The sequence below is a fragment of the Triturus cristatus genome, chromosome 4_2 (genome assembly GCF_964204655.1).
Source record: "Triturus cristatus chromosome 4_2, aTriCri1.1, whole genome shotgun sequence".
Taxonomy (NCBI): domain Eukaryota; kingdom Metazoa; phylum Chordata; class Amphibia; order Caudata; family Salamandridae; genus Triturus; species Triturus cristatus.
The window spans coordinates 335,654,190-335,675,705 of NC_140586.1; the positions used below are offsets into that span (position 1 = coordinate 335,654,190).

The window sequence follows — 21,516 nt, forward strand, 5'->3', positions numbered from 1 at the left end:
AACCTTTTAACTTGGAAACACCAGTACGCAGTCTAGAGTGAGGGATACAGGTAAAAAGGTCTGCGCTACAACTTTATAAACACTACCACTGAGCACAACATAACCATGGTTGAGAAGATAGCATCTCAGAAATGCGCTATACTTTAGGTGTTCCTGAACCTCTAAAGTGGAAAACAAAACCCCAGTGGGTGGTGCACCTCCAGTGGGCTTACAGATCCGTCACACTCAATGGAGGCTAAGTACAGGGCTCTTGAGAAAAACATTTTAGAGCAGGGTGGCACAGCTTTACCAAGCTAACGAGTGAGCTTTCAAGTAGATGGAGATGTGTAAATAGCACATAGATGGTCATACTATCATCTAGCAAGATAGCCCTTAACCTATGTCTACTTGCCTTTATAAATTAAACAAATTACACCTTTTACATGTGTAGCACTACGTCAAACCTTGCATTTCAATCTTTTTACAATAAAGAAATAAGAAGGCAATGATCACATCACTATTAGGTAAAACCCATAGTATTCTGCAAATCAATGGAGGGGGGGGGGGGGCGATAGTGGATAATGCATTGATTTGGTGTAAGAACTGAAAGATTCAGTACATTAGAGATGGTGAGGAGCTGGTGTACAGGACCAAGAAAAAATACCTTGGTAGGTTCTCACACATCCATTTGCCCATGGAAACTAGACGCTGAGGTCGAATCAATTTGTGCTGCACTTCCTTCTCTCCAGTGATTGCCTGGTGGCCTTTGGAGAAATCCAGGTTTCTGAAATTAATTAAACAAAGGAAGTGTTAATGGCAGTGACTCCAGTACTCATTTCTCCAGGTTCTTTCATGTTAAATACAGGTGGGCATTTTTACTACCTCACCAAGGAAAAGGAAAGTGGCACCCAAGATGCAAATTTTTACCAATAAATGGAGTCCGTACTGCATGTTCATCCCCATCACCTTTCACAAATCTTATTTACAGACCTCTGCCCTCCCCTTTCCAATTCATCACCAGTGCATCTAACCTAGTTTTCTAGAGTAGGTAGTAACAAATCCTCGTAATTTTCAGAGCCATGGATTACTGGAATTTGATGGTAATTAGAATCACAAGCTATGAATTATGGAATCATCACAAGGGTAATTTTCCTTAGTTGTACATCAGGTTTTTTAGTCCAATTCCCAAATAAGTGGAAACAGATTACCAAACTGAGAAAGGGAAGGCAAATACCCGGCAAAAAACATGCTTAAAGCAAATTGCTGCACAGGAACCTAGAAGAAATCATTTACTTACCTTAATGGTTTGAGCTTGATGCGCTTCTAGATTCACATGCTGTACATAATCCCACCATCTAGTGGATGGATTTAGAAGTGCTGAATTGCCAACACTTTCCCACTCTGATGGGTGTCTACTCAGGTAGAGCATGAATATGATCTACCATAGGTCCAAAATGCCTCCCAACGTTGTGTGTGTTACTCACCTTGCAAGCATCAGTTTGTGGCATGTAGTAATGTGCTCTGCTTACTCCTGCCATCTAGTGTTGGGCTCAGACGTGTACAAGTTGTTTTTGACCGAATAATTTTTTGAGTCACAAGGTGTAGTGACTTCTCCCTTAATGGGCAATGTGCATCGACTCAAAGGTTAGACTGTTTTAAAGCAGGCAGGTGAGGATGGAGATAGTTATTTCAAAAGAGGGGGAACCAGGAGTGTTATAGGCCCAGCTTGTGAGCCCCTTATCAGATCTAGAGTATGAACGAAGGTATGCAGTTGCTAGTGAAAACAAAAGACAAAGGACTGTGCAGGATGGTTTAAGTGCGGAATATGTTCCAAAAGGAGCAAAGGCTCTCACACACCGGAATGGGTGTCATGCTTCATCATTGGGCGAGGTCCTCATTGGGCTGGCTCTGCACTGCCAGATGGGCACCCACAAGGGGACACTTTGCTGGGGATCTTTTTAGAACAGTTTGATGAAAAGAGGGTGTGTGGGCTAATTATGTCGTTTAGATTGGTAATCCCCATGTGGGTGCCCGCTGGGCAATGCAACGCTGACACGACGAGGAGCTAGCCCAATTATTAAGCATGGCACTCATTCAAGTGTGTGAGGGCCCTTGCTCCCATTAGAGCATATTCTTACCTTAAAACCCATCCTCAACATCCTCTAGCGCGGGGACACTCCGGTTGGAGTAACCATTGCGCTTTATAAGCTTCATAATAATAATAATAATAATAATAATAATAACAGTCCTTAGTCTTTAGTTTTCACTAGGAACTGCATACCTTTGTTCATACTCTAGGATGGAGATAGAGCATGAGAATGCATAAAGATGTCCATGCACCAGATGTAGGAACTTGGCTCTGTAGTACGAGTTACTTACCTTCGGTAACGATGTATCTGGTAGAGACGTTGTCTAGCCGAAGATTCTTTAATTTAGAATATTCCCAGGCATCAGACTGGATCCGGAAAACTCTTTTGCAGCAGCACCTCTGCGCGCCGGGGCATGGCGCCACACAACCCCGCCCTGATGTCGTCCACGTACGTGAGGTCAGCGAGGTCATATAAGTCCCTCTCGGCGCACTGACGTCAGTTTTCTTCGGAGAAGCTTTTCAGCGACAACGCGCAGCCACCAATAAAAAAAAAAAGTGAAAGTATGGGAACAGTGTGCGATGGATGAAAATCCATAAATAAATAAGGAGGATGGTGCAAGACCATCGTAAAAGACAGAATTAGACACTGCCTACATACAAGTGAAAAAGGTGTGAGAAAGAACCTCGCAAGCTAAGCGAAGACCTTCCCAAGTGCAACAAGGACGAATATCTCAACAGACAGAAATAGACTTATTACCATGCAGAACAACAGACAAAATTAAACTGTCAGTACCATGTAGAACTGTGCCGTCCAGCAAGAACGGAGCACAGAGAGAACAGTCCACCACAGTAAAGTATGAAAAGTCTGGCACTGCCCCTATAGTAATGGAGGTCTGAAACTGAGGTAAACAGATCCCCAAGAAGACTACTGTAGAGGAGACCAGAACCCTGAGCCAATCGAGAAGGCGGGAAGGCAGCAGGAGAGAATAAGAAATGAAGAGGAATCTCCTGGTGAAGGTCAATCAAAAAGACATCATTTTACAGGTAATAAACCCCTGAGAGGGAGACAACTGTATTATGGTAACAGAGACCCCTGAGAGGGAGTGAGCTGTATTATGGCAAATCACAGAGACGCAACAATATGAGCATCCATGAGAGAAAAAACCAATGCCAACTGTAAAAGGGGGGGCCAACGGAGAACCCCACTTGGCAAGGTCCTCACAGAACGGGGAGGCTGGGTGGGCATTAAGGAATCTACGGCTAAACAATGTCTCTACCAGATACATCGTTACCAAAGGTAAGTAACTCGTACATCTGATAAGAGACAGCTAGCCGCAGATTCCTTAACTTAGAATAGATACCACAGCCATACCCCAAAGGGGAGGTGGGTCTGCGACAGGACAACAGAAAGCGCCAAACATTTGAGCTGGCAACAGAGTGACTGACAATGGGGAAGGCTGTGTCGGAACAGCCAGACAGCAACCCAAATAGCTCGAAAGAGCAAGAGATAACTGGATACAAGCCATCCCAAAAACGCCATAATGGTGCTACACCATACCTATATAAGCTTGAGAGGTAGAAACGGCACCAGCCATTTACCAGAACAAAAGAGAGGAAGAAGGACCACTCAGCGTAATGGCGCACTATGTGAACACCGACCAAAGGTTAAGAAGAAACAAAGAGATGCAACCAGAGCCTACCAGGCTAGCCCACGGAAGGAAGGCTGGAGAGGCTACAGCCAAGAACCAAAGGTCAAGAGATAGAATTAGCAATATTCTTGGAATTGTAGGCGGAGACAAGAAACACTCCAAGCGCACACCCAGTCCCAAAAGGGGGAACAGGGGCGAAACAGTAACAATCTTAAGCCCGCTGATGCAGGACACCACAGAAACATGCGCAGATCAAACAGCTACGGAGACCATAAGGTGGCGTAGCCAAAATGAGCATAAGGCTGCTCGACCAGGCCGCGGTAAGACCAAGGTGAGGACCAACACACGAAATACAGAATGTAGAGTGTAGATCTAGGACGACTGACATTAGAAGAGCCGACCCGCATGCCCCGCTGATACAATATAGCACAGCCGAAGGAAGGTGCAGCGGAGGCACCAAAGTACCAAGGCGTAGAAACGGAGACATAATTGCAGAATGATAGACCACACCCTCCGACTGGAAGTAAAGTAACCCTTGTCCTGAAGAGAGAATCGTTCAGTAACTGAACACGAAGAAGGGAGCAGCGAAAACCCAGGGGACCACCCCAGCAAGCGGAACGCAAAAAAGGGGCCTTATTCGTAATGCCGCATGCATCACTGGAAAGGTCCCTGAAACATGGAGACTTCGACCTTGCAGCCTCGAAGAGAGGTGAAGAGTTAGGTAGAAGAGTACACATGGAGCTGGTATATATACATCTTATTACAGATATATATAGCAAAAACCGGTAAACTAGCCACGACTATACAACATCGTTGTAGGGGAACACATCTGGTACCGTAATGGCATACAGAAGCTGCCGTTAAAGAGTGATGAACACCCCAAAAACCTCAGAGGGAGGAGAATGAAGAAAGATGACCAATGACGTAAAGAGGACATCAAGGGAACACACTGAGCACCGTACAACGGCAGAGAAGAGCACCAGAGGACGCCTAGAGGCCAAACTAACTCGTAGGCCCAGTTGACATAACAGAGCTATACAATAGCAAACAAGTACCCCACACAGAGTATGTACCCCCCCTAACAACGGGGAACACGTTCATAAGGGCAAGCCACAGTCAGAGGAACAATCTGTGGAACACTGCCACAGCAGGTTAACCGCCAGTTGAAAACGCATAATGCATTCAAAGGATGAGAAATTAAAGGGCAATCACCTCTGGCCATGCAAAAGGAAGACCTGAGGCTTACTATCAGCCTAACACACAACGCATCAAAAGGATGCTGAATGAAAAGGTACCACCCCAGAACAAATGTATGACAAACACAGGCCTAAAGGTGGGGGGGGATGGCAAAAACCCGCAAGGAGGCGCTGAACAGCCGAGTCGGATTGCGCATCAAACAATAAAACCCCAGAGGGTAAATCAACAAGACTCTCCTGTATATTTTCCGTGAAGACGCTATCCCGTAACCAAGCATGGCGCCGCAGGGCGACTGAACCAGCCATAGCCCGGCCTAAGGAATCAGCAGTATCCAAGGCGGAGCGGATCATAAACTCAGCAAGGTCACGGCCATCGTGGAGAATATGAAGCAGGTCAACACGAGCGCCTTCTGTGCTGGTGGAGAGCAAAGACTCTGCAGAGTCCCACAAGGCAGAGGTAGACCGAGCCAGGACACACACTATTTATTGACTGTAGCGCAGCACTAGTGGAGGCAAAGATGTTCCGACCCCATGACTCAAGCAAACTGGACTCCCGGAAGGGAGGAAGCAATTGCCGAGGCAAGGAAGGGAGGCAGTTTGCAAAACAAACCCCTGCGCATCTGGATGCACAAATAAGCAGACAGGATCATGTGGAGCAGGACGGTGGCGGTGCAAAACCGAACGAGCCACCGGGTCACCAGAAGCTGGCTGAACCCAGGTGCCCAAAAGGGCATCATAAAGAGAAGCTTCAAAGGGCAGAAGCGGCTCTACATTCCCTTATCCACGGTGAAGGACATCAAGTAAAGGGTCCACAAACAAGGGCGCTGAAGGGGGCTGCATGTTCAAAATCCGAGTGGCCAAAGAGACCACTGAGAAAAGCTGAACCAGCCTCGGTAGCTCTCCGGCATCACCGGGCGTGAGGGCGACGCTAAACTCTCTCTGGACGCCTCTGGAGAAGAGTCAACAACTCGGCGTCGATGCAGCACCAAAACCACTTTAGTATGCACCGACCGAGCTTTGTCCGGCGCCGACTTGACTCCATCCGGCGTAGAGTCGACTCCGAATCCACGATAAGCTCTCCTTCCGAAGAAGGCAGAGCCGGAGCCGGGGATGCAAGCCTCCAGCACAACAACGGCACCGACTCAGCCTCAACCCGGACTGACTCCGACTCAGAGGGAAGAAGCGGAGGCAGAGCCGAGAAGGCGACAAGTTCACCTTCCGAAGAAGAAGGTGCCGGAGCTGGGGGGGGGGGGGGGGGGGGGGGGTTTGGGGGTAGGACCTGGGCGACCTACGCGCAACTTACCAAGAAGTGAACGATGGCCTCGGGCCCCAGAGGGCGATCAACAGCGAAAGTGCGTTGAAGAGGTCGTGGGACGAGATGACTCCGACCGGGACAGTCGTGCCGAAAGAAGCTTCATCCGGCGCTCCCGCCGGGACATCGGCTTAAGGTGTTGGCAGGCTTCACAATCCGTGGAGTCGTGTTGCTCGCCCAGACATCACATACAAATAAGATGCGGGTCTGTGCAGACATTTGCCGCGAACAGGAAGCACAGGATTTAAAGCCCGAGGGCATTGCACACTGTTCTCAATCGAAAAAGGGGCCTGAAAACAGGCCAGAGGAACCGCAGGCCTGAAAACAGGCCAGAGGAACCGCACACTCCGGATCCGCATTGCACGCGGAAAAGAAGGAAACTGACGTCAGCTCGCCAGGAGAGATTTATATGACCTCGCTGACGTCACGTACGTGGACGACGTCAGGGCGGAGTCATGTGGCGCCGTCCCCCAGCGCGCAGAGGTGCTGCTGTAAAAGAGTTTTACGGATCCAGTCTGGCGCCTAGGGATATTTTAAGTTAAGGAATCTGCGGCTAGATGTCTATCAGATTATGATATTACCACTAGGTGGCAATACTGTGCACAGAGTCCAGGGGTTCCCGAAAAGTGTACAGGGCTCAATGCACAACCCAAAGTGCTCTATTAGTGGTAGTGTGGGTGAGCAGCCTTAGGCCTAACAGGGAAGTGCAAGACATTTATTGTTCAACAATTATCAATAATGGACCCATGACTCAAGGAGGAGAGCAAGACCAATTTTAGAAGAAAACATACTTTGTTTTTATTTTAAGACCAAGGTCTTCTAATAAGGTAAGTACGTTTTTAATTAAAAATACTTTTCACTTTGAAAAATCGACACAGAACAAACAGTTCAATGTTATCCTATCGGGAAAACAATATTGCGGTTAAACAGATAAATATTGTACTTACAAAGCCAGTCTTCGGAGCCAAAAGTCAGCAAGGGCTAGGGATCAGATGAGTACCAAGACTGCACCACCAGCGGCACAGGGGCGGCTGGATGTAGAGGTCAAAATCGGACTTCGATCCAATGCTTTCCCATGGAGACTGGGGGTGCCTGAAGCTACACTGCTTGCTGGTAAGTAGATCGCTTGAGGGGCCAAGCTTTGGTGGTTTGGTTAAGCACAGTGGGTGGGGGTGCCACAAAGCAGCACCAAACATACACCACCATCGGCACAGGGGCGACCGGTGCAGGGTGAAATTTCGACATTAGGCGCCCAATGCTTTTTAATGGGATTCCTCTTTCAGCAAAGCTGCTTCAGGCATGGCACCCGAGGTTGCATAAGGAAGACCAACGACAGCAGTAGCAGAGATGTAGGGGGTCGTAGGGGCACCATTAGTTCAGCTCACAAAGGCCCAGGGGCTTCAGGTGCAGGGGTGCCTTTGGATGTCGGAGTCTTCGTACCGGAGCTGGTCGTGGTGAGCCTCTGGATTCACACTGCAGGCGCAGTCGTGCAGGGCAGGAGAGGTCAGCCAACGCTGGGCATGAGGTCAAGATCGCTGGGGAGACTTTGCTGCACAGGTGAGCCACTCACTCGGGCCATGGGCGTCAGGAGCAGAGTGGGCAGGAGACGCAGATCCGGCTGGATCCAGGTGTCCTTGGAGCTGGTTTCTTCTTGAAAAGGTCTGTGGTCCATGGGAGATTGGAGTCTTTTTCGAAGGCAGCAGTCCTCTCAGGGGTTTCAGAGGTCGCAAGACAGTTCCGAGGAGCTGGAGACAGGTCGGTAGGGCTGGGGCCAAGGCAGTCATCTTCAGTTTTCTCTGCAGGGTCGTCACAGATCTAGTTTCCAGGTCTGGGGGAGCTACCAAACACTAAATTTAGGAGTCATTTTAGGGGAGTAGCAGGTAGGGCCAATGGGCATCTTACCTGGGGTGACTACACCCTCTATTATGCCACCCTCCTGTGAGAGGGGGTCATAGACCTTGCCCTAATTGGAGGGGTCTTCCCATCTTCAAGATGGTGGGGACTGAAAGCTGTGCTTCAACTCAGCTTCCCTACCTTAGGGGTGAAGTTGGCAGAGGTGGGCCCACCTACTATTGTAAGTTTTCCTGACGGTTTTATCGGCCAAAGTGGGGGTGTAAACCAGGGGCTGCCATCTGCTGCTAGCAGCAGAGGCTGGGGGTCGCATTACAAAGGTGGCAGGGTTTTGAAGCTTCCCTCTTCAAGTACTGGCCCATCCTGTGGGAGGAGAGGTTACACCTCTGCCCAGGATGTGCATTGTTTCGGTTCCCAGAGAGCAGGGGCCCTCTACCCAGGGATCCAGAAACAAGTCTGGCGGTGGCTGGCTGCCTACAGCTGGTCAGAGACCACAGCAGGGTTGAGGGGTTCTCAGGGGGCACCTCTGAGGTGACCTCTGAATACATGTTTTTAGAAAATCCCACACTGGCATCAGTGTGGATTTAATACAAGGAGCTGTTTGGTACCAAACACTCCTGCGATCAGTGAAGCCATCATGGTGCATTTTGTAATTAATCCATCACTGGCATCAGTGTGGGTTTATTATGCTGAGAGGGTGGATACCAAACTTCCCAGTCTTCAGTAAAGCCATCATGGAGCTTTGGAGTTTGTGTTGACAAACTCTCAGACCATGTACTCAAAATGGCTTCATTGCACTTACAGTGCCCGATAATGGACGTAGACACTGTAGGGGCATATTGCTCTTGCAGCTACGCACTCACCTATGATATAGTGCACCCTGCCTTAGGGGTGACTTACCTATGCCACAGGCTGGTGTATAGCATGGCAAACAGAAAGGTGTGCCATGTCAACTCTTAGGTTTAGCAACATATAAAAGACATAAAAATCACTGATTCCGAAAAAGATTTTACACAACTATAACATTCTATAAGACAAACAGACTATGGGCCATATGTATCAAAAAAGAGTTTTGCGATTCTCAAATTGAGATTTTTAGTGAATCGCAATTAGAGAATAGCAAAATGCAATGTATGTAGGATTTGCTAAAAATTTTGCGCATCCTACATATTCCTTATTTGCGAATCGCAAATTGAGATCCGCAAATAAGGAATACCTTCCCATTCATTCCTATGGGCTAGGAGGCCCATTGGAATGAATGGGAAGGCATTCTCAATTTGCGATTACCAATTAGAGAATCGCAAATTGAGAATGCACTTTCAGGGTTGCAAGGGTGCCAAAAGGACACCCTGTTGCACCCCTGAAATATGCATGTGTGCACATTTTGCGCACATACATGCCCTAAGGGCATGTATGTTCGACAAATGGCACTTTTAAAAAATCAAAAAAGTGCTTTTTTAAAGAAAATCACAAATTACCACCAACTTGAAGTTGGTGGTAATTTGCAATTCCTTAAGGCCAAATAGTAAATTTCTGGTGCTTCCAAAATTGCATATAAGGAATCGTAATTTGCAATGCCTTAATTTCATTCACAAAATAGAGAATCGCAAATTTTGTAATTCTCTATTCTACGATGGCCTTTTGGGATGATACATCCCAAAAGGCTTTTTCGAATTCGCAAACGGGCCGATTCTGAGAATCGGCCCGTTTGCAAACGGGAAAAAGGCTTGATACATATGGCCCTATGTATATAGTTCTGTTTCTTACCTTCAAAAAATGCATTCCTAATGGCTTTGAAAAAAATTAATTACAAGGGGATAAGAAAAATAAAGGCAGAAGGTTGTGTCCCAAGCTTAACAAGAGTTGGAGCTAACCTAGAAGACAGGCTGCTAGGGGAGCAATGTACATTTAGGCTAAGTTCTCACTTTTACCATAAGGTAGTAACGGAAAGTACAAGAAGAATTATTAACAAACCTTCCAAATTTGATTGAAATATGGTTCAAAAAAATTGCAGTCTTCATCTGAAATGGGAGATTTTGATGGTCAAGTAAAGAGTGAAAGTTATTGGCCATCAAGTGTACACCTAAAGTGATCACTATGGCCAAGGAGTGGAGGATGCCAAGGGAGGACTGGCTCAGATCTCCTACATTTTTAGGAGCATAGACAACTGTACCAAGCATTTGCAATGCAATAGGTCTCACATTCACGCTAGTTTGAGCTATTGGCATTGTAAATAATGCCTTTTATTTAAGTTTTGGGTTTTAAAACATAATTAAAAGGCATTATCATTTCAATACTAATAGCTTAAACTCTCGGCAATGTGAAACCTATTGCATTGAAATAAAGGGCCTTCTCGACTGCTTGTTAGATTGTAAATATCAAAGGAAGAGACCAGGCCTGCGACGTCTTCAAAGTAGTGATAAATAGTGCAGTGAAGAAGTGTTATATATTACACAGGCACAAAGTGTGAAGTGAGAGTTACATATGATCTGAGCTCTAAACACTGATTACACTGTTGTGGCTCAGGAGGAAGAGCGGGGAGGGGGGCTATTTCCTGAACTCTCCGTGATTTGAGTGTGCAGTGTGGCATTGCAAAATGTCATTGTTATCTTTGGCTGAATATAAAACACTCCAGCTGTAGTAGGGCCCTGTTTTCACCTCCTGGTGCAGAGTGGGCTGTGCTTTACGGCAGGTATAGAGGGAGGGTCGGTCTTGGCTGCAGCTCTGGCCTAGTACAGTGCCTCCGCTATTATTAGTGAGCGAGAGGTGTTGGTATTGGTGGTGCTGGTGGGGGTATTGGTGGCGGTGGTATAGGTGGTGGTAATGGTGGTATCGCTATTGGTGGTAGTATTGGCAGTGGTATTAGTGGCAGTAGTGGTAGTGTTGTTGTTAATAAAACAAGCTTTTGAAAACAATCCGTCAGGTGGCTTTAGGATAAATGACATAACAAAAATGTGCTGTTGTCAGCCTCAGCCCATTAGCACAGGAGTATGTGCTATCTGGAATGCACATGACTTCATTTGTTAATCAATTCTAAATCCGTTTTACTGAGGGGAGGGGGGGGGGGGTGGGTTGAAACACACACAAGATAATTTCTGGGTTAAAGTGATTGAAAGCAGGCGCCTGTGTTACGGGGCTGGCCGAGCTGCTTGAAGAAAGAAATGGCAAGAAGTTTCAGCTGAAGCAGTGCTTGTCCGGCCTGCAGTAAGAGAAACTCAAAGTAAATAGTGCTTACAGACTAAATAACAGGTCCCGTGTAACAACTGAAGGGCCAGTCGCCATGGGAGGGTACAAATGAAGACAAGGCTGTACCAAGGAGGGACTAACAAGGCTATTAACGAATCCGAAGGCAGCATTGAGGAAAGACTATGACACAAGCCAATGAAAAATATGGGCGGAGAGTGGGTGCAGCTTCTCTCCCACACTCTACTACTTCAGTTTAGTAGAGGGAGCAGCACATGCACACTGCTGCTAGACTCCACCTAAAAATGTCCCTAGCTGCTTTTCAGTGATTTTTTAATTTTATTAAATATCTTGCTAATTACAAAGCCCCAGCTTTGCTCTTGCGTGGTAATTTTTTATAACACTAACCTACATGGTTATTACTAGTTCCAGCCTTCATTACTACTACATTCTAGTTTTCATTGTTTTGATGGTAAGTGCGTGGAGTGAGTGTGAGACAGAACGTTTGTCAACCGTGTTTTATTGGGCACAAAGCAGAAAACAGTTATGATTTGTGTTTTTCATGTAACTGTTGCATGCAACCTTTTAATCAACAGTACCATTGCACTCGTAGTGCAGTGTGCCATGTAATATATTTTTCTGATTTCTCACCTAACGATTAGCTAATGAATTAAATGTTAGGTTGAGGCCTTTTATACTTTTGTTTAGGAGCCACTCGGGTAGCAGGTATGTTCTTTATTTCAGAATAGGTCCATTGGTTTACTGGCCGGTAGTGCGCTGCAAACAATAGCAGGGTTGCTATACGCTCTTTCAATTACCAACCCGAAAAGATGAAATGCTGATGTTGCATTACCTGCAAAGGAACTCATGACCTAGTCAAAAGTCACGGTAGATATCAAGAGCAAGTGCTCAGCTCACTCAGCTGTCTAGCCAAGGTCACACCCACACATCTCTCTGAAATAACTCCACTTCTGAAATATTTTTAAACTTCCATGTCTCCTTTTATATCCACAATAAATGCAAAACAGCTATTTTTCAGTGCTCTTGTAGAAACCCACAGCTGCCTATTTCCCACCCAAATCTGCACAAAAAATGTACTTTAAGAATGTAATTTAGGCAATGAAGTTTAGCTTTTCAATCCCAAGCGCCACAGCACTCAGTATAATGTGCTGCATGGCTACACACTTCTATTGACCAGAAGGCGAGATCTACTGGCTATGCCAATGCTTGTTAAGTTATGGCCCTGTTTTGCCTCTGTGCATTTTTTGCCATTTTTGTATAGTGCGTACTCGACCCGAAGGTATTGAAGTACTTTACATGAGCACCTGTTACATCACACGAGGTCACATTAATTTTTACAAGGAAATTAAGTGATTTTGCCCAGAATCACAGGATGGTGAGCCAACGCTGAGACTCGAGCCCGATTCTCCAGATACAAAAGTTGGCATACACTGGCTGTAACACCACACCTTGGGTAGAGGGAGGGTGAAGGCAGAAAGAAGGTTCTTACGGGCTTAAGCTTCCAACAGGACCTCGAGCCGAGCCAGGCTTCAAGCATGAATGTTCAGTGCCCCTCCCACCCCCGTAATATCTGCACGTAATAACTGAAAGCTAAGAGGCTCCAGGGTACTGGTTAGGTGGCTGTGGTAATCAAAAGAAGACAAATAGTTGATCTTTATTAACAGGTATAACGTAAGCAGGCCCACATACAAACAACAGGAGTACACAATTAGCCTTCAAGAGTCTTTGCCTCAACAAACGCCGTGAGCATTCTTATATATTTTTTTTAATACTTCCTATAAATACATAATGACCGTTCTATTCATTATGTGTGACATAAGGCAAGCACTGATAGGACAGTGCCTATGTGCAGGGGTTTACATGAATGAATTAGTGTATGTGTGTTACATGTACAACTGTATGTATATTGTATGAATGATTGGATTTATGAATGTAATGTGTTGTTTAAAGCCCTGTGTGAAGTATATACAACAGTGGCAAAGGGAAAGGACAAAAATTCACCCCTGAGCAAACACTCCCGATTCCAATAGTTGCCCAAATATCCAGGATGACCCATAGCGGTGGACTGTGAAGAGCTAATCAGCTCCCAACGCTGCGGGCAAACAAAGCTCTTTATGAAATGGGCAATTACTTAAAGGGCTAAATGAAGCGCTCTGGGTACAGAGAGCATGTTTTGTGTACATATAGCATGAGCAGTAGCAGGGACATCGCACAAGCACAGAGTGCTGCGTTTAACTACTGGTGCTACTCATAGCGCCCACTCCACGTGCAAGACCCGCTGAAGGAAGATTAGAGCAGCTCCTCTTAAAGGGGACCTTGTGGTGCAGAGAGAGAAACACAAATTAAGCTCCCTCCCCTACTTACCTTTCACCTGGATCTGGCTGTCACTGATGCTGCTGAACGGGCTGGGCCAGGTCCGAGCACCCAGAGCACACGTGGTGTCAGGGGGGGCGTCCTCACTCGGTCAGGTGCGCCGGTGGGGGTCGAGGTGAAACTAGAGGAAGTACAGAGAAGGGAGGGGTGGGCTAGAGAGTGAGGAAAGGACAACGCACGAGCAACAGACGACAGGAGGGCCGGCCCGCTACCAGAAAGCTGTTTCCCGTCCAGGTGCGTGCACATCGCCTGTCTTGACTCGCGAGCAACAGATGACGGGTGGGCGGGCCCTAAGGGAGACAGGGCGGACACCAACCCCGCTTCCAAACAAGGCGGTCAGAAAAGCAACAACTATAGATCTCACCAAGGCGAAGTAGCGCATGCGCTGCAACGCAGGCAAGAGCTAAAAAGCAGCAGCAGGCTCTTACTGGGAAGCTGAATAATATTGATCATGACTTATCACAAAGTTTGCACCAATGAAGAGAAGTAAGTAGAAGAAAAACTGGCCAGAACGAGCAACATGGAAGTGGAATTGCTCAGAAGGAGGGAGGGAGTTACTTGCCTGTAACAATCGGTTTTCACCCTACAGTGCTGTAGAGTCTCAAGCTCTGCAGATTCCTGCCATCTAGTGTAGGGTGCAAAAGATGCAGGTTCTTCAAAGTAAAGGTTTGCAAAGTGACCTGTGATCCCCCCCCCCCCCCCCCCCCCCCCAGAAATGAACAATGCACCAGGACAACAAATCATTATTAGATCACGTTTTTCGCTTAGTGGAGAGAGAAAATTAACAAGTTACTTACCTTCGGTAACACCTTATCTCATAGAGACTATCTAGCTGCAGATTCCTTACCTTAGAAATTTCCCCAGGCGCCACTCCAGGAACCGGAAATTTTTCTTGAGTAGTGCCCCTAAGCAACGGTAAGTTAAGTCATTCAGCTCCACATGGCATTGTCGGAATCGGTGCCTATAGGTGACACATCAGGGCGCAGACGTCAGTTTTTTTTTGCAACTTTCCACACCAGATGTACAGAGCCTTGAAGCATACGGACAATCAATATGGAACACTAAGTCATTGATAGGGGAAATCCAGGTCCCTGGAAATCAGTTCACAGAGCGAGGAGGATGGGTGGGTCTGTAAGGAAACTGCAGCCAGACAGAGTCTCTACCAGATAATGCGTTATTGAAGAGAAGTAACTTCATCTGATAGAGACTTCCAGACGCAGAGTCCTTACCTTAGAATAAATACTCAAACAATACCTTCCCAGAGGTGGGTCTGCAGACCACTTTCACACGAGGAAGTCCTGCAGGACCTAACGGGCAGAGTAAACATCTCAAAGGACCTGACTGTCCAGGGAATAGTGTTTGTCAAACGTGTTATGTTAAAGGAATGTATTCAGCGCAAACAAATTCCTATAACATTCGACTCACTGGGGGATAATAAAGGGAGAACGTGGACACAACTGTAAATCTTTGAGAAACCTATTTACAATAGGGGATTTGAAGAGGAATGGCTGATCAGGCCACAGCAGAAAAGATTAAATGGCGGAGAGATAGCCCTTCAGAGTGCCCGAGCAGAGCCCTGCTGGGAGAGGATTAACAGGAGAACCTGAGAAAGGGGAGCAGAAAGGGGATCCATTGGTCTTTCTGTACACCATGCCACAAATTATCCCCAACGGTAGGTGTAAACCATCTTAGTGGAGGGACCTGTGACTGCCAAGATAACTTACAGACTTCTAGAGGAAGGTCGAAAGCGGTCAACTGTTGCAGTTCAATCTACACGCAAGAAGGCGGAGCATTGACGGGTGCAGATGATGAACCCTCCCATGCTGCTGTGACAGAAAATCTTCCCGAAGGGGTAAACTTATCTGAGGACCAATGGCCATGATCAACAACTTGGGATACCAGACTCTCCGTGCCCACTCCGGAGCCACAAGGATGACTTGGGCCCAGTCTTTCCTGATCATATTGAGAACTCTGGGCAGGATTGTTATGGGTGAAATGGCATACAGAAGGCCTGCGCTCCACTCGAGCTGAAAACCTTCTCCAAGCGAGAGTAGCCTTGAAAGCTCCAGCACGCAGAACTGCTGACATTGCACGTTCTCGTCGGTGACAAACACGTCCAACCAAGGCTCTCCCCACTGCTACAAGAGAAAGTAGCAAGAACAACCACCACAACCCACTACTGCCATCAGCACTCTCTATGGCTCCCTAGGCCAAGAGAGCTGTCACTTCCTGGCAGAGGAGAGATGGGTCAGCCTGTCGTAAGTAGGTGGAATGGAGGGAGGGGTAATCGCAAAAGGGGAGGGAGTAGCCTCTTCGGATAATCTGCAAAATCCAGCTGTCCAATGTTATGGACTGCCAGCAGGGCAGGTGATGGCGAATCATGCTTCCCACTGGGTGCCGATGATGGTAAATGGGCAGACTTGTAGAGTTTGGAGGCTGCGACTACGGGGGGGGGGACCGTTTGAGGGTGGCGAGGGACCATGAGAAGTCCCAAGGACCTGGCCATAGCCCTGCTGTCCTTTAAACGCTCCAGAGCCAAATCCGCCTCATCTCCGAAGAGATGGAAGCCATCACAGGGCCTGTCCACGATGTCTGGATATCCGAAAAAAGCCAGCAGGGCTCAAACAGGCGTGGCATCACAGGGCCACTGTCGAAAAAAACACTCTGCCTAGTGAGTCGGTGGTGTCTAGTCCCCATCCAATTGTGAACTTAGCTGCATCCCTCGCATCAACAACAGCCTGGGAGAGCACAGCCCGGGCCTCCTCCAGAACTGTTGGCAGCACCTGTGTGACCGTATTCCTTAGGGCGTGGGAACAGCAGCCGGAAAGGCATGCAGTGTTCACAGACCGCAATGCCAGGATGGTGAAAGAAAACATTTTGTCTAAATTGTCCAGCCTCTTGGATTCCTGATCAGGCTGACCAGTTGGGAAATCACCGGGATTTAAATGTGAAGTGGAGACTTGGACCACCAAGCTCCGTGAGGAATTTGGGGTCCCCTGGAGAAGGGAAATTGCAGCAGGTAATTCTGCTATTCACAGGAGCTCCTGTGTTGGGCTTGAACTAGTTCCCAAGCAGGACATCAGTAAGTGCTACGTTGAATGGGAGAAGCGGAGTGGAAGGGGATCACTCCCAGTAGAAGCACTTCAGTCAAGATGATAGTCTTGACTGCCGAGGGAAAACTATGGTCCAGGACTTCAGCTGTCACCCGCACCACCATAGTGAATGAACCTCTCTACTCCATAGCCACGGTACGAGGAGAAAGCATGCCAGTATCTGGCAAAAGTCCAGTTAACTGGCTTCATCCAGATCCTCTCACTAGTCCAAGGATTCATAAGGCTTGTATTCTTCATGGTCCTGCAACCTTACACCCATTCTTCCCCGAGTCCTATCCCATAGGAATAGGGCTCAGGCTTAGTGCTGGCTCCAGTCGGCGCTGGAGTCTGCATTGGGCAACACCCCTTCATGTTGGAATCAGGTTGACATGGCCCGACCAACATGATCTAGATCAATCTGTGGGGGCTCCCGAACCCGCAGAGCCTGAACGTACATGGGGAGTGTGGGGGGGGGCCACCCAAAGATAAGGTGCATAGCCTAATAAAACTCTTAACTGGGTGGTGGTCGCTCTGGCTCCCGAAATCTCAAAGAGGCGTGGAGCTAGGTTTACAAGAGAGGCTCCCTCATCTCGTCAGCCCAAGGAAGAGGAGAAGACTAAGCACGTTTCGACTACCTTTTTCTTGTGGTGGGACTTATCCTAATGACCCGATGATTGAGTGTGACAAACTCCTAGAACTCAACGACCGCTCCTGGGACCTTCCTCTCAACCGGGATCTTGATAGTCGCATTGTCGCACTTCAAGCCACCAGGAGCTTGAGGGATCACTCCCTCAAAGCCTTCTGATGCGTGGCACTGCAATCTAAGCAGGCCTTTGGGTCGTGGTCGCGCTCAAGGCACCAGAGGCATACAAGGTGCAGGTCAGTCACCAACATCGAGCAGCGACAGGTGCCGCAGGGCTTGAAGCTGGCCTTCTTGGATGACATAACCTGCCACACCAAGAGGAAAAACCTCAAAACACTTTAAAAAAGAAAAAAAAAAAAATCAATAAAAGTAGTGTAAAAGTGACTAGCTCTTCCTGGATCTGGGCTAACTGATGCAGAAAGAAAAGAAGAACTGTAATCGGCACGCTGGGGTGATGCCTATATAGGCACAGGGCACGTCACTTCAGGTACCAATGACCCCATGCAGAGCAGGTGCGCAGGGGTACTGCTAAAGAAAGAAAAATTTCCGGATCCAGTCTGGCGCCTGTGGATAATTCTAAGGTAAGGAAACTGCTGCTAGAAGGCTCTATCAGATATACGTTGTATTGTTAAGCAGGATAGTCTTTATGTATTGAAGAAGTATTGTGAACTTGACACAGATATGTACTAGTTAAAAACACTGCACTAGAAGCTTGCATCAAGCAAGGTGGGAGGGAGCATGTGAGCCAATAGCACTACAAGCTGCAAAACGATTTTTACAGGTAAAAAGTTGTCAGTTTGCAGCATGTGTTGCTATAGATAACATGCTCTGCATACACTGAAAAGCAGTGCCTTCTCCCAAAAGCAGTGGTCTGTGAGCAGTAGTGGAAGCAGTTTGTAACTAAGGACAGTTTGCCCACCTTGTAACAGTTGCCAGGCACTTGAATCCAAGTAGCATTGTTTTGTAAGTGTGAGTTGTTGGCCATACTGCACCCATGTCTGCAAGTGGGATATTGTAAAGTCATATTGGCTTCCTTTCTCATCGTGGATTGTGCCCTATGCTGTATGAAGTGTTCAGCATAACACCCTTGGATGCACTTGACTATCAGTCTTGCAAGACCAGATTTTAAGAACATGTTACTTACCTTCAGTAACACTTTCTGGTGGATACTCTAACTGCAGATTCCACAACTTGAAAGTGAGTTGAGACTAAACAAAAACAGAACCTCCCAAGGTGGCGCATCAATTGAGTGGCTCAGATCAAAAAGTCCTACAGGACCGAACAGGGGAAATGCCCTTCTAGTCAGGGGTGGCTGTCAAGGTAGTATTACTTGGTGAACATGAACATGGATGCCCACACAGTAGCCTGAAAGATATTAAGAGCAGGCACTCTGCATGCCAACACTGACAGCAGCCTTAGCTGTGGCGGAATTATCCCTCAGGCCTTCTAGAATATGTTTCTTAGCCAATGAACAGCAGATCTTAAGGCACAGAACTATCCATCAGGAGATTGTCCAATTCTGCACTTCCTTGCCCTTCTTTGCACCCCACAAGCTGCTGATCGTCCACCCAATGCTTCTAGGTACAATGTATATAAAAGCTCAGTGCCCTTTGGGGATCCAAGTGGTGGAATCTCAGCATGGTCCCTTGAAAGGCTTTAACTAGCAGCAAGGACTATAGACCCGGAAAAGTGGGGACCAAAGGCTGAATAGAACAGGAGCGAGACCTGGAGGCACGGGGACACCCCTGCATCTTCTCTGGAGAATTGCGGAAAGGGGCAGAATCTTGCCTGCCCATCAATTGCAAAGCTGATCAGTAGCGGGATCGACATTGGAAGAGCAATCTTGACTTCAACTTTGAAGACGGACCTAGGTGGAGTCTCGCGGTACTTCACGACAAAGCTTTATGTTCACAAATAGTCTGAGTTCATATGGGCGCACTCGTCACAGGACTTTGAGCATGCGCAGGCCCCACCCACCAGAGTAACACCTTGTGTGGATTAGTCACAAGTAACCGACATTCCCTACAAGGCTTAAAACCTGTAGTCTTGGGAGTTAACAAAATCCCTTGCACACTGAAAAAATGTCTGAAGGAAAAATCACTTCACAGAGCTCCCTGGATGCATCTGAAAGCATGCAAAGAAAGGAACTGAAGATAGCACATACAGGTGGCGCCTATATGGTGCTCCGTTCACTTCTGGAACAGGAATGACATCATACAAGCAATGTAGTAGGTGAGGGCTCTTAAAATCTCAAGCTCTGCCAACTCCAGCCCTAAGGTGGGGGAGGCGAAGTGAAGTACCTCTTTCAATCACAGCAATCTTGAAGGGGGGGGGGCTCCAATCAGGCGTAGGTCTTCGCCCCCTCCCACAGGAGGGTGACATAACAGAGGGTGTAGTCACCCTTAGTAAGGTGCCTATTGGCCATCCCTGCTACTCCCCCAAAACACCCATGAATAAAGTTTTTAGGTGGCTCCCCAAACCTAGAACTAGATCTGTGGCGACCTAAGAAGCAAGAAGACAACCCTGCAGAGAAGACTGAAGACAACTGTGAGAAAGTGGCTCTGTATATACTGTTCCCAAATAGGTACAGTGTGTATAGAGTCCCAGAGACTCCATAGGTTTGGCAGAGGTTAAAGTTAGATATAACCTTACTCTCTAAAGTGGTAGCTTGGTCGAGCAGTAAGGCAGTATCAGAGGACAGTGTAAAGCATTTGTTGTACACACAGTCAGCAAATGGTCTCACACACTCAATAACTGAACTCTAGGCCAATGGTTTATATAAAAAAAATATATGGTTGTTTTATTTTACAACCAACAATAGGTATCAAAATATACTTTCTCAGAATGAGATGCTTTAGTTAAATACTTTTGCAATATGCAATTGACTTTTGTAGATAATAGTTACAGGTTGTTGCAATAGGCAACACAATTTCATACACAATAATACATTGCGCTCAAAGGGAACTTTAAGTCATATGCAATTAATTACTTTCAGGATTACTTTTCTAACTTCAGGACTGGATCCTAGATTCAGTCCTGGGACAGTTCTTGGAAACAAGCGAGTAAATTCGGTTAAGTTACAGTTGTGATTTTTAAGCAATATTTTGCTATTTTAAAAGTTGACACTTAGAAACTTTTTCTGATCAAATTACCAATGTTATCCTATGGAAGGAAATTCACTTCGCAGGTAAGTGGGGTTATGGGTACTCTTTCGAGCTCAGTGTTGGATCCTAGATTCAGCACTAGGGTACCACCTGTAAGCAGTTGAGAAACTGCGTTTTAAGTTGTACAGGCGATTTTTAAGGAATATTTATAAGTTTGCAAAATCAACAGAAGAATTTCATAGAAAAACATTCAATGGTTCCCTATGGAAGAAAATTCAAGTTACGGGTAAAGTATGTTCTCGTTACTTTTGTAATCCAGCGCTGGGCTCCTAGGCTCAGTACTTGGACATCTATCTTAAACAGGTAAGTAATTACGTTGTCACAGTTGGTACGATTTTTAAAGAATATTTGTAGTTTGCAAAAATCGACACTTCGATGGAATTTCACAGAAAAATAGTCAATGATTTCCTATGGAAGAAAATTGGGTTATTGGTAAGTACGGTTGGGAGTACTATTCAGGGTCCGTGCTGGGCACCAAGATCCAGCACTGCGATCTCTCCTAATATCAGGTGAGTATTTCTGTTTTCGTTACTCGGTTGATTTTAGGTGAATATTTTAAATTTTAGAAACTTCACACTTAGAAGAAATTTCAGAAGAAACCAGTCAACGTTACCCTATGGAAGAAAAGTGAGTTATCGGCTTTTGGGTAAGTACTCGACTGGCAGAGTTAAGGTTCTGGGCACAGTCACAGGTTCTCCCAGGGTCAGGTTGGTACAGTTGTTACACCCTCAGCGGCACTGGGGCGGCCGGGTGCAGAGTGAGTTAGGCCCAATGTTATCCTATGGGAGGCAGGGGGGCCTTGGTTGGTGGCTGCTGACTAGCAGGCCACGCGGCTGTGGGAGCTGGGCTCCTGGTCACTTGCTCAGGGCAAATGGGGAAGTAGGTAGGAGTAGAAGTTGCACTGCCAGGGCCACTCGGGCGGCTGGGTACAGGGTGCTTTTGAGCCTTCGGGCGCTCAATGGAT

General features: G+C 46.9%; 1 protein-coding gene across 5 annotated transcripts in view; it reads right to left on the reverse strand.

Moving 5' to 3' along the window:
- SMG7 (SMG7 nonsense mediated mRNA decay factor) overlaps positions 1 to 21,516 on the reverse strand; it is a 596,979-nt gene that overhangs the window by 310,532 nt on the left and 264,931 nt on the right. For all 5 annotated transcript variants that reach the window (XM_085601728.1, XM_085601725.1, XM_085601727.1 and 2 more), the window contains one exon: positions 644 to 763. In XM_085601728.1, coding sequence (XP_085457854.1) covers positions 644 to 763 — 120 coding nt within the window. The remainder of the gene's footprint in view (positions 1 to 643; positions 764 to 21,516) is intronic.